The 13,325-nt window shown below is 50.4% G+C and overlaps 2 protein-coding genes across 7 annotated transcripts in view; one reads left to right on the top strand and one right to left on the bottom strand.

Moving 5' to 3' along the window:
* Vsir (V-set immunoregulatory receptor) overlaps positions 1–5,411 on the bottom strand; it is a 39,409-nt gene extending 33,998 nt beyond the window's left edge. For all 3 annotated transcript variants that reach the window (XR_006148984.1, XM_042690132.1, XM_042690133.1), the window contains exon 1: positions 5,248–5,411. Coding sequence is in view for 2 of the 3 variants with exons in the window: in XM_042690132.1 (XP_042546066.1) it covers positions 5,248–5,332 (85 nt within the window). In the remaining variant the exon portion in view is untranslated. The remainder of the gene's footprint in view (positions 1–5,247) is intronic.
* Cdh23 (cadherin related 23) overlaps positions 1–13,325 on the top strand; it is a 322,925-nt gene that overhangs the window by 274,213 nt on the left and 35,387 nt on the right. For all 4 annotated transcript variants that reach the window (XM_042690127.1, XM_042690128.1, XM_042690124.1 and 1 more), the window contains 3 exons: positions 10,131–10,352; positions 10,573–10,692; positions 12,631–12,811. In XM_042690127.1, the coding sequence (XP_042546061.1) occupies positions 10,131–10,352; positions 10,573–10,692; positions 12,631–12,811 (523 nt within the window). The remainder of the gene's footprint in view (positions 1–10,130; positions 10,353–10,572; positions 10,693–12,630; positions 12,812–13,325) is intronic.

The raw sequence follows: 13,325 nt of genomic DNA, 5'->3' as shown, positions 1-13,325 counted from the left end.
GACCTTGCACTGTCCTTGCTCTGCCACCTACTCAAGCTGAAAACATTCCTTCATTCCAGAAATAGTTAGCAAGGACTGCACATGAGCCAGGCCCTAGACAAAAGGCTGAGGAGCACCCAGGATCAGAAAGCATCTGGCTTTTGAACTTTCTAGCTGTGGGGTACTTGGGGGAGGGGGGGGAGTTGAGTTTTTATCCATGCTACAGGGCAAAGTTGCTCTGTCTCCACACACTCTGTGTGTGTGTGTGTGTGTGTCTCTGTGTGTCTGTGTGTCTGTGTGTCTGTGTGCACGTGCATGCATGCAGGATCTGGTCCTAGGGCTTGAACTCAAGACCTGAATGCTGTCCCTGAGTTTCTTGCTTGATGCTGGTACTCTACCAACATGAGCCACCACAGCTCTAACTTCAGCTTTTCTGGTAGTTAATTAGAGATAGAATTGCATAGCCCTTCCTACCCCAGCTGGCTTCGAATCACAACTCTCAAATCAAGTAGCTAAATACAATATGCTATTTTTTGTGACAGTCACCTATTTCTACCCACCAGGTCCCTGGTGAGCTCCTGTGGGTATTGGGAGGCGGGTGGGTGTGGACCAGCTTTCTTATTTTCCCTGACAGGCATGAGCTTTACCCACAGTTGCCAAGGCAATGCCCTGGCCTTTGGAGGAGGATCCCCAGCTTGATTAGTCAGGCTCAGGAGGCCCCACCCAAATTCTGAACTCTGTCCAGCTGCTAGGCTTGCCAAGTAAACAGTTATTAGTTGTCTGTTCTTGCTGGCCGCACGCTAGACGAAAGAGACCTGGTCCCTGGCCTTACCATCACGAGAACTGACTCTGGCTCCCTGCCAGGCCCTGTCCCCCAACATGGTCCACAGGGACCAGAGGAAAAGGTTGGGCTCTATCTTTATCAGGATGCAGAATACAGAGGGACACAGAGGCAAGGCTCAATTAGAAGTGAAGGAAGTACCCCAGGGTAAAGCCTGAGGGCTATGGCCAGCAAGTCTGCCCCTAGGGCTCTCTGACCAGTGAGGACAAAAGGCGTCCCATGTGTTTATTGATACCTGCACCAGCAGGAAGTGTCCATTCACAGGCCGGGAAAGGGAAGCTGGCCTCTATGGGAGGAAGCTGTACTTCCAGCTCTTTGGGAAAGTGTCCCTGTGTTCAGAGCTGAAGGCTCCAGCCGGCGTGCCTTCCAAGGAGGGCCTGGGCAACAGGCCAGGACCCTGGCGGCTTCTCTGCATGACTCTAGCCTCGACCCAGCTCTGCCAGAGAGGATGGCAGCAGGATGCTACATTTCAAGTCCAATCTCCTGTTATCTACCAGGTTGACACACAGGGCCTCAAAGGTGACAGCAGTAGCTACTTTGTTATAGGTGTGGTTCTAAGTCCTTGCATATGGATTTGCTCCCCTACTCTGTGAGGTAAGTAGATTGTCTCACAGATGTGGACACATAGCACAGAGAGCATAAAGAGCCTGCTTAGACTCTCACAGGGAGTAAGTAGCAAGTCAGTATTTGAACCCAGGCTTCCAAGAGTCTGATATCCTCTGACTACTCTCTAGAAACTAGATATAGTCAGGAACTGGCTGGAAGCACCACCTCCTTCCCACAGATAGACAGCTGTCCTGACTAATGAGGGCCCAGAGTGCCTGGTGGCTTCGATAATTTAGGTAGTTTTACTTTTGGTTTTACACTAATAACATTGAATCATCTAGAGAGGTTATTCCCTTTTTAGTTTTCTCCCAGTCCTGATTATATCAAAGAGAAAGTTGTAGTTGATGTTACTCTTGTCTTCAAAACATCTTTCTGCTACTTGCTAATCTTTTCTTTTTATTTAACTTATTTATTTCAGCAAGAGACAGCAGCAGACCTGAGACTTAACAGTCTTCCCTAGGCTAAAGTTTCCAACTAGAATTTAATGTCCTTCTTTGGTTTTCCTATGCTGTGTTTTTATGATTCTGTTCTATTTATGGCAGGCGATTCTGGTTTTCCACTTATGACAGCAGTATAAAATTTCCCTTCAAAACCTACTTGAACAAAATAAAGAGTAGATTAAAGAAAAAGCAAGTCTATAATCCTAGTTGCTCAGGAGGCTGAGATCTGAGGATTATAGTTTTCAAGCCAGCCAAGGCAGTAAAGTCTGTGAGACTCTTGCCTCCAATTAACTACCAAAAAAATCTAGAAGTAGTTGTGGTGTGGCTCAAGTGGTAGAGTGCCAGCCTTGAGCCAAAAACTCTCAGGAACAAACCCAGGCCCACCCCAGGATGGACACACGCATGTACATGCACACACACATACACACACACACACACACAATTAAATGGATACCAGGCAGATACTACACAAAGGTGACCAGTGAAGGAGCCCAGAAAATAACATCCTGAAACTACTCTTCAAAGAGTAGTCTATCTCACAGAGACCATGTCACCCTGCTTACACACTGCACAAGGGAAATGTGTCTATATTTGGGAACCCATTATGAATGAGCAACAAAGGCACATGGAAGATGAGATCCTATATATAAAGAATAAAAGAAATAGGTTTGGACAGTAGCAAAGCAATTCATTACTGAATGACTGGTGGGCAAGATGGTGGCATCAACCTTCTCTTTGGAGATGGTCAGCCAAAGCAAACAGGCTAAGCATGAGATTACATTCAGAAAAGACCTCACAGAGACAGGAACCCCTGAGTCAGGATGGTCTTGAAACTGCAATAACCCATCTCTAGAGGGTTTTAGGAGAACTTGCAGGTCCCTCCATGGTCATTTGGTATTCTGGGTGCCTATGGTGGCAGAGGGCGGGAGGCGGGGAGGGGGAGCTAAACCTAACTTGCAGACTCTAGGAGTTTGGAAAGGCAAGTCCCAGTGACCCAAGTCATATCTTCCCATTCCCTGGACATGCCATAGGCCATTGACAAGTGGCCCCTGGCTTGCGGGGCGGGGGGGGGGGGGGGGGGGGGGGGGAGGGGCAGGTAATAACATGCACAGCATTCTTGAGGACGAGGCCCTGATTGGCTCTGCACAGCTGCCTGTGGGGGAGGGACAGTCAGTCCCAATTAAGATGAGGGACTTGCTGCAGTATGCTGAAGAACTCACCCATGTCACAGAGCAGTAGAAGACCAGCTTGGAATTCAAACATAGATGATCTGCCTCTCAAAGCCAAACTTTGGTTGTTGTTGTTGTTGTTGTTTTTTAAAGTTGCACATAGGACATGTACGGCAAGCCCCTTGCTTTGCTGGCCCTGATTTGTGGGCATGGGAAGTCTGTGCTGATCCCTGGTAATAACAGACTGATCCTAGGACAGTGCCTACCCTAGAATCCGAGGCGTCAAGTTCAGTGGGCAGGACTCTGTCATGACTGCCAGGACAGATGGAACCTGAGGACTGTCCATTCCTCTCCTGCTCAGGACTAAGATTTCATATCCTACAATTAGAGAGGTGGGGCCTGAGCTTCCCTCTGAGCACCCCTGCCTAGGCTGCCTTCTGTCAAAGATAGGTGACTTCTACCCTGCTCAAGGCGAACAGGAGTAACCAGCTGGACCAGGGGCTCCTCAGCATCTCAGGTCCCTGAGTGTCTCCAGCAAAGGCCTCTCATATCAATGGACTGGTGTTGGTATGCATTGGTGGTGCATTGCCATGGGGGCCTGGGCCTGGGCTGTTCCGCTTTCTCCTCCAGCCTCCAGGCAGAGGTCATAGATTTCCCAAGAGCTGACCACCACTGGGGCAGCTTAGGGCCCTGGGTTACTCAACAAGCCTTTGCAGTCTTGTTTACTATGAATGGGAAGGTTGGGGGAAAGGTTACACCTCCCTTACCCACAGTGCACCCTTGTAAGTTTAAGTGTGATGCCCCAGGTTTAAGACTCCTGAAGTCAGCTTAGGACATGAAAGGGCAGTAACTCCCACAGTCCTTGGGTCTGCTGCATCCTGGCACCCTCCCCTATCCCAGCATGTGTAAAGAAAATGGTGTCTTTCAGGTTTCCTAGGCTCTCAACACCTTGATTCATCAATGCCATTCTCTTTATGTCCATCCCAGCCTCTCTCCTTCTTGGTACTCCTGCCCAGGGACATGTGATCTGGCACTTCAGCAGCGCTCTGGTGAGAGTTCTCAGCTCCCAGACCCTGTGGCTCAGTGCACCAAGTAGAAAAAGGAGCATCCATTAATAAGTACATCTTAGTGACAGTCAGGACTCAGGCCAGAACAGCTTGAGGCTAAGGATTCTCCTGACTCCTTTGGTGAACACTGCGGCAAGCCCTCATTCCCTGAACTGGGCTAGGAGGCACACCTTCAAGCAGACCAAGCAAGGAGTGTGAGTCTGTGAATCTGTGAGTGGATGTTCTTGCCTACGTAGACAAATAGGGTGATGATTCTGAAACAACTTGTTTCTGGGTGCTGTGTAAGCTGGGTCCCTATGCGATGGGTCTCCAGGACTCAGTTTCCCAAATTGAGACTGCTGAATAGAGAGTAGCCTTGACACAGTGAGGGCAGGAAAGGAGCAAGAAAACAGAAAGGGCCTCATGGGGTCACTTGGAGGGGTCACTTGAGCAGGTGGCCTCAGATGGGTGGGACAAGGGTCTTCCTTCCTGTTGCTGTCCCCAGCTCCTAGAAGCCATGCCCTGCCAGAAGCCATACTCTCAGAACAGAGACTGCCACCCTCCTGTTCTTCCTTCCTTTGGGTGTCATCTTGGAGGGGGGGGGGCATCCAAGCCAAGGCTCTGTGAACAGGGTGTGGACCCCTCCTCCTTATCACAGGCCCAGGCCTGCTTTCAGAGCAGAGATAACACACTGCTTGCAGATGCCCCAGCTTGTTCTCGGTCTCCCCCTTTCCCTCTAATCCTCACTTCCCCTCTCCCTCTTTTCTGACCTGGCTAAGCCCTCCAACTTTTGCCCTGCCTCCCTTTGATTCCTTCCATGACTGACACTTTCCTACTTCTCCCGGTCAAGTTGGGATCGCTGCTTTCTACAGCCTGTCCTTCTCCTGCCTTACGGGGGCAGCTTGTGCCCTGGGTTATCCAGGCCCCAGGAGCCAGCCATGCCCACTGCTTGAGCAGCTGTCAGAGCGCAGCTGTGCCCAATGGCGTGAGGATACTTGGCAGAGGCGCCTCTGCCCCCTGCCTGGAGATCCCAGCCTTGGGACAGAGATCAGGGCAGATCGAGGAAGGATCAGAGCGTTCCCTCCCTCGCGTGTCTCGGGCCCCATCCCGCTGTGCTCTCCCTGCACTCTCCCTGCGCCCCTCGCCCATCCACCTTCGGAACTCACCTCGCGACGCAGCCAGGAAAAACGCGAGGAGCAGGGGTCCCCAGCGCCGGCCTCCAGACTCCAGGACGGAGGTCGGGACATTCATGTCGCCGTCGGGTGAGGCGGAGGGGACACAGGGCACGAGGGACCCCGGAGCAAGGAGCCGGCTGGACTCGGCCACCGGGAGCGAGTGCAGAGCGAGCGCGGCAGCGCCGTGGGCGGGCCACTCCAGGGGCTCCGCAGCGCCCCCGGGGGGCTGGGGGCGGTACTGCAACTCCAGGGCGCTCGCAGGCGGGGCTCCGTGCAAACCAGGGAGCCTGCCAGGGTCCTCACAGACAGCTGCCCTCGAGGGCTGGTGTAAAGCCATCTCCACTTTTTTGGAGGTTGCTATGGTTGCATGACCCAAGGAGTCCTGTCTATGTCTAACTTAGCCTGGTGCATGGTTATAGTGGCTTGTGTCAGCCCCCACCCACCTGCCCTGGAGTAGTCTGGTGAATGAGAATTTGTACCCTATATCTTGCAGCCCTCCATGGCTTAGCTCCAGCTGTGTAATGAACAAATGCCAGAATCCAGTAATGAAATCCAAGAGTGGTAATGAGCTAAACAAGTGCACACATGCACATGCATGTACGTGCACACGTGCGCGCGCACACACACACACACACAACACACACAGCAGGCTGGACACATCCCCACACCAGGACATACACAGCTTTGCCCACTCTGCCTCCCTGGTGTCTGGATATCTGCAAACTCACTTTTCTTCTCCTCCTCCTCCCCCTTGTCCCTCCTCTTCCCTCTCCTCCTCCTTCTCCTCCTTCCCTCTTGTGGGATGGGAGGAGTGGTGGTGCTAGTGATGGGACACAGAAGCATCTTAAGCAAGCCCTCTGCCACTGAGATACAGCCCTGCCCTTCCACCCACCCACTTCTAAGGCCTTTCTGCCCAGCCACGACGGCACCACGGGGACTATCTCCTCTCTGCTCTCATCTAAATTCTTGTCATTCCTCAGGGCTCCACCCAGTCCTTCCCTTACAGCATGTCTGGCCTCCCTAGCGGCCCCTCCAGTCTTTTCTATCACACTCCTTTTGGCTATCCTACCGGGCCTGTGGTATAAACAATTGGTTCATTGCCTGAGGGGTCTTCTGCCCTTCCAGGCTTGTTTTGGGGGAGAGTGGCCTCCTCCTTCTGTGATTCAGAGTCTCTGATACAGACCAAGTGTGGTCATTCATCTGTGTGACAAGTCAGAGAGGGAGAGAGCCTGGGCTCCTGAATGGAGCACTGGCAGTGACCAGAGTAGGGACTTGGGTGGAAGGAGAGGGAGACATTGCTACTGTGCCTGTTGTCCTCCAGCCCAGCTGACGCTGCCAGGGGGTGTTGTAGCCCCTCAGGGATCTACAGGTGACTTTCAGCTGAAGAACAGTGGGCAGAGTCCAACAGTGGCATAGCATGTGATCTAACTAGGGAAGGGTCCAAGTCAGGCAGACACAAGCCCACCCCAGCCATCCTCCACAGAAGTGAAATGGGTTCACTCCAGCCTGAGACTCTAAATACCTCCCCCATCTCTTCTACTTCCTTCCCCCTGCTGCGCTGCCCAACACTGAGCTCCCTGAGGTTGCATCAGGGTGAGACATAAGCATTGCCCAAGCTGTGGTCCTAAAGTAACAACCTCAGGGCCTCTTTCTCCAACTTAGGGTAAAGCAGGAAGAGATTAGGGCAGGAAAAAGGTCATTAAGCCTGACTTCCTCTTGGGTCAGAGACCAGATCCGAGGAGGTCAGATCACTGTCCCCACCCATGCCCAGGCCTGGTCACATGGCAAGAAGGATGCAAGGGGCAAGTCTGTTGGAATCCCTCCTCTAAGCCCTGGCAGCTTGCAGATTTTTTTTTTTTTTCAGTGCCAGTCCTGGGACTTGAACTCAAGGCCTGGGACTGTCCCTGAGCTTCTTTTGCTCAAAGTTAGCACTGTGCCACTTGAGCCACAGCACCACTTCCAGCTTTTTCTGTTTATGTGGTTCTAAGGAATAGAATCCAGGGCTTCATGCATGCTAGGCAAACACTCTACCACTAAGCCATCTTCCCAGCCCTTGCATGATGTTTAAGCTCACTTTGAGTCTTTGTTATTTGAGACAGTAGGCCTAGAGGAAGCCTGCAGATGGCACTCCTGTGCTCCCTCAGGTGTCTTGGGGCACAGCAGGATTCAATCTGGGCTCTTCCCAGGTGCTCACAGCTGCAGCCAGAACTATGCAGAAGATGGAACACAAGCCCATTATGGGAAACAATGGGAAGTCAGTCAACTAACAGACCACAGGACACATTTCTAGGATATTTCATCCTTGAGATGAAAGTTCAGACTGAGCTAGGCACCAGAAACTCTCACCTTATAATCCTAGCTACTCAGGAGGTTGAGATCTGAGGATCACCCTTCAAAGTTAGGCAGAGTAATAAAGTCTTATCTCCACTTAACCACACAAAGCTGGAAGTGGAGCTGTGGCTCAAGTGGTAGAGAGCCAGCCTTGAGCAATAAAGCTAAGGGACAGTGCCCAGGCCCTGAATTCAAGCTCCATGACCAAACTCCATGTTCAAACAGATCCTCAGACTTAGCACTATTTACCTCTCTACTCTGGGTGAGAAAGTCAGAGAAATGATGAAATAACTCGTTTTCTCTCCTGGTATGCTTGCTATTTTGAGATTTTTAGAAATTCTAAGGTCCAAAGGATTGTCTTCACAATGGTAAGATTCAATACAGACAACAGATCAGAACTCCAGAATGTGTAAATTAAAAGAAACTTTAGAAGTCAAAGAAGATCCTTTGTTAGCAGACAGAAATAGTCCAAAGAGGGGATATAACACGTATAAAGCTACACACCTCCATTTTAAAGCTGCCAGTCTTGCCAACTTTGGAAACAGCCACCCAACACTGGGTCCTGAAGACCAAAGCAGAGCTACATGTAGATTCCAGGAATCATCACCCACTCAGGGGCAGTGACAGACTTCCTGCTGCCCATATGTCCATCCCTCCCTAGATGGTCCCAGAAGTAGAGACAGGATTCTGCCTTATGCACACATGATTTCCATCTCTGCCCTTAGCAATGACCTCTAAAGTCCTACAGCATATATAACCTAGTTCACTAATAATGGTGATGCATTGGTTACTTTTGCATAGCTGTAACCAAAATACCTCAGAGAACAACTGAATGGAGGAAAGATTTATTTTGGCTCATGGTCTGTCCAGGATCACTTGGTTCCAGGCACTTGAACAGAAAACTACATGGTAGTAGGGGAGAGGGGCTCCTCACTTCATTGTGAACAGGAGGAGAAAGGAAGTGTCCAGAGACCAACATGCACCCACAGTGACCACTTCCTCCAGCTAAACACCCCTCCCAAAGTTTCCACCACCTGCCTGTGGTGGACCCAGCTGTGGACCCAGCTTCCATCATCAACCTGTGGGGGACAGTCCATGTTCAACCATAGCAAGTAGTCTGCACCCCAGGCAGGAAAAGTCAGTACACTCATTAATGACTTGACTGTTCAGAGAGGGTTAGTTGAGCACCCAGAGATGAGTAACCACAGTAACAGCCAGGTGCCAGTGGTACATGCTTGTAATCCTAGCTATTCAAGAAGCTGGGTCTTAGGATGACAGTTCAAAAATCAGCTTGGGCAGAAAAGTCCCTAAGGGGCTGGGAAGGTGGCTCAGCGGTAGAGTGCTTGCCTTGCATGCATGAGGCCCTTATCACCACATAAGCAGAAAAAGCTGGAAGTGATGCTGTGGCTCAAATGGTAGGGCGCTGGCCTTGAGCTGAAGAGCTGAGGGACAGCGCCCAGGCCCAGAGTTCAGGTCCCATGACCAGCAAAAAAAGAAAGAAAGAAAAGTCCCTGAGACTCATATCCAACTAACCACTGAAAAGCTAGAAGTGGAGCTATGGTTCAAATGGTAGAGTGCTAGCCTTGACCAAAAAGCTAAGAGAGTGCCCAGGCACTGAGTTCAGCAAAATAAATACATAAACAAACAAACAAATAAATAAATAAATAGTCATATTATTACTATCACATGTCCAATGGGAAAGAAGAGGAGGTGATGTGACTAGAGTCCAGGGAGAGCTATAGAAAGTGGTAGGAAAAGTGCAGCCCCAGCTGAACTGCAATGAGAATCAGAGACAAGTGTCCACTCCTCCCCTCTTCCCACTCTGAACTTTGTCATTTCCTCCCATTCTCCAGCCTTTCCTGAAGCAGAAAGCAAGGGAGCCCATGCAAGGTGATCTGTTAGGGAAGGTGTAGAAGAAGATAGAGCAAGGGACCAGGAAAGCCAGCATGTGGCCAACTCAGCTTACATAACGCCATATCATCCTTCTCTCGTTGGTTCTTAAGTGTTGACTGCTGAGTTTTAATTGGATGAATGTTACTTGCCATTCACATTGCCCAAGCATCTCTAGAGATGGCCAACTATAGGACTAAAAAATTTCTTATAACGAAGGTCATTTTCAGTGGGCTTTGTTTTTCACGGCTCAACAAACTGTCCATGAAATTGCTCAAACTCAATGTCCTCCCTCTTTAAAAGGCTGGAAATATTCTATTTTAATTTACATAAACAATGGGTGAAGTTTAAATGCTGTGTCAGACTGAGTGCCTTATATTCTTGCATCTTGCAGTCTGGGAGGAGACCCAAAATTTAGTAAGCACTGGGTTGAGGTGACCACAGTGGTAGTACAAGCAGTTGCCTACATTGGTTTTGATGAAGTCTCTGTGCTTTCTTCCCCTGAGAGCCTGTGACTTTCTACCATCCCGTGAGTTCTCCTTTTGCCACCCTCTGTTAGATAATACTGAGTGAATTCAGCCCAGGAGAACAGCCATCTGGGTCCCCCTTCCTCTAGCCCTTGACCAAGATATTGACCATGCATTTCTCTACAGGCAACCACTCATGTGTACGTGACCATCGTGGATGAGAATGACAACGCTCCTGTGTTCCAGCAGCCTCATTATGAGGTGGTGCTAGATGAGGGCCCCGCTACAGTCAACGCCAGTCTTGTCACCATCCAGGCTTTGGACTTGGATGAAGGGCCCAATGGCACCATCAGCTATGCCATTGTCGCGGGCAATATCATCAACACCTTCCAGATCGACAGGCACACGGTCAGCAGCTGGCAGGAGGGTCCAAATGGAGGGTGAAGCTTCTCTGAGGGGTTGGTGAGAAGCAAAGATGGAGCCTGGGAGGAACCTGAGAGGTGAAGAGCTTATATGGATAGGGCCTCCTCTGCAAGCTGCCTCACAGGCAAACCAGAGTACCCCAGACCTCTCACCCCTCAACACCCTCCTACCTTCCCTCATCCTCGGTGTCCTCCTTCCCCCCCAGGGTGTCATCAGGGCTGTCAAGGAGCTAGACTATGAGATCAGCCATGGCCACTACACCCTGATCGTCACTGCCACCGACCAGTGCCCCATCTTGTCCTACCGCCTCACCTCTACCACCACGGTAGGTGGGACTCAGCCTCCATGTGGAAGGCCCAGAAGGTTCCAGTGGGAGAGGGGAGGGGAATGATTAATGCAAAACTTCTCTGCTCTCAGCAGCTTACCCAGAGTGGCTGTGTGGCTTTGAGGGGATAACTGAACCTTTTGTTTAGATGTATCTGTCAGACAGGTGAAAACACCTGTCTTCCTCCTCTCCATGGGAAAAGCATGAACTACCAACATGGAGCAGATCCCTGCTCTTTCACTTCCTTTCTGTGTGACCCTAGGCAAGTCACCTAATTGCCCAGAGCTTCAGTTTTCTTATATGTGTACAAAAGAGAGATTAAAAACATGTTTCACAATCTGGAAGGAACAAATGAGGCCATGTAAAATGTCCATAGTATAGTGTGAGTATTATTAATCTTATGCCCACAGAAGATTTAAGCAATAACTCTTCCACATGCACTTTTTGTTGGTCGTGGTGCTTGAACTCAGGGCCTCTGAGTACTGTCCCTGAGCTTTTTTGCTCAAGGCTAGCACTCTATCACTTTAAACCATAGCTCTACTTCCAGTTTTCTGATGGTTAATTGAAGATAAGAGTCTCATGGACTTTCCTGCCCCAGCTGGCTTTGAACTATGATCCTCAGATCTCAGCCTTCTGAGCTAGGATTACAGGCATGAGCCATCAGCACCTGGCCCACATGTACTCTTAAAATGCCCTCCTGACCTGGCACCAGTAATTTATACCTATAATCCTAGCTATGCAGGAAGTTTAATTCTGAGGATTGAGTTAACCCAGGCAAGAAAGTCCTCAAGACTCTCTAGTTGACCAGCAAAAACAGATTGGAGGCCTGGCTCAAGTGGTAGAATGCCAGCTGCTAATTAAAAATCTCAGAGTTTGGGGGCTGGGAAGGTGGCTCAGAGGTAGAGTGCTTGCCTTGCATGCATGAGGCCCTGGGTTCGATTCCTCAGCACCACATAAGCAAAAAGAAAAAAGCTGGAGGTGGTGCTGTGGCTCAAGTGGTAGAGCACTAGCCTTGAGCTGAAGAGCTGAGGGACAGCGCCCAGGCCCAGAGTTCAGGCCCTACGACCAGACCCCCCCCCCCCAAAAAAAAAAATCTCAGAGTTTAAGGCCCTGAATTCAAGCCCCAGTACTGTTATGCATGTGCATGCACATATTCAGGAGCATGCACATGCATGCGCACACACACACACACACACACACACACACACACACACACACATGTACACAATGTCCTCCTGGCTGGGTAGAAGTGACTCACAACTGTAATTCTAGCTACTCAGGAAGCTGAAAGTTGAGGCTAGAGGATCAAAGCCAGCCTCAGCAGAAAAGTCTTAGAATACTCTTAGCTCCAATTAACCAGCAAAAAGCTGGAAGTGGAGGTGTGGCTCAATTGGTTGCATGCCAGCCTTGAGTGAAAAAGCCAAGTGAGAGAATGATAACTCCTTTGTACAACTTAAAGATAATTGTTAAGAAAAAAAGCCAAATGATAGAGGCCCTGAGTTAAAGCCTAGTACTGGCGCACACACACACACACACACACACACACACACACACACACACACAGACATGTTCTCCTATGACTGTGACCCCCATCCAGCTTTTTGTTGCTGGTGGTGGTAGTGGTCATGGGGCTTGAACCCTGGTCCTGGATGCTGTCCCTGAGCTCTTCAGCTCAAAGTGAGTGCTCTAGCCACAATGCCACTTCCAGTATTTTTGGTGGCTAATTGGAGATAAGAGTCTCACGGGCTTTCCTGCCTGGGCTGGCTTTGAACCTCAATCCTCAGATCTCAGCCTCCTGATTACCTAAGATTACAGGCTTGAGCCACCAGCACCTGGCTCCCATTCAGTTCTTACATGAGCCCTAGGAGATAATATTATCAGGTCCAGTGACTGGGCCCAGCCCAGGGAGGCCCCTGCTAAGCCTGTCCATCATCTCAGGTACTTGTGAATGTGAATGACATCAATGACAATGTGCCCACCTTCCCCCGGGACTACGAAGGGCCATTTGACGTCACCGAGGGCCAGCCAGGGCCCAGGGTGTGGACCTTCCTGGCCCATGACCAGGATTCAGGCCCCAATGGGCAGGTGGAATACAGCATAGTGGACGGCGACCCTCTGGGTGAGTGTGGTCTGTTTTGGGGAGGTGGGGAGGGCTGACAGGCAGGGACAGCCCATGGAAGGGCCTTTTTCCACCCCACTCAGAAGCAGGGAAGTGGGTCTCCAGGTAGTGAGTCCTGTGGGTTTTCTTATCTATTCCTCTCTGTGCCTCAGGCTCCCTGTCCATATGGTGCTATTGGGCAGAACACCTCTTTTTTCAAAGGAAATAGGGAGCACACTGTAAGGTGTGGAGCTGAGGCTGTTGGTCTTAGAGAGTTACAGAGCCTATGAGAAAAGGCCCAGGGCTGAGGAAATAACACATCCTCAGCACCCCATGTGCGGGGTGCATCTCTGCATCATCCACTATCAGCCTTCACCAGTGTCACAGCCGCTCTCATTAGTCAGAGGTCAGAATGTGTATGCCTGGACTGGAGAGCGCTTTTCCAGGTCACTGTAACTCTTCCCCATGGAGTGGATATCCTGAAAGCCTGGAGAATCAGGGACAAGCAGGAGGCATTGGGATGACAACAGGGAGT

The sequence above is a fragment of the Dipodomys spectabilis genome, unplaced genomic scaffold, assembly GCF_019054845.1.
Source record: "Dipodomys spectabilis isolate Male_0828 unplaced genomic scaffold, ASM1905484v1 ptg000136l, whole genome shotgun sequence".
Lineage (NCBI taxonomy): Eukaryota > Metazoa > Chordata > Mammalia > Rodentia > Heteromyidae > Dipodomys > Dipodomys spectabilis.
The sequence above is the reverse complement of the archived record's forward strand: the minus strand, read 5'-3'. Positions and strand labels throughout refer to the sequence as shown.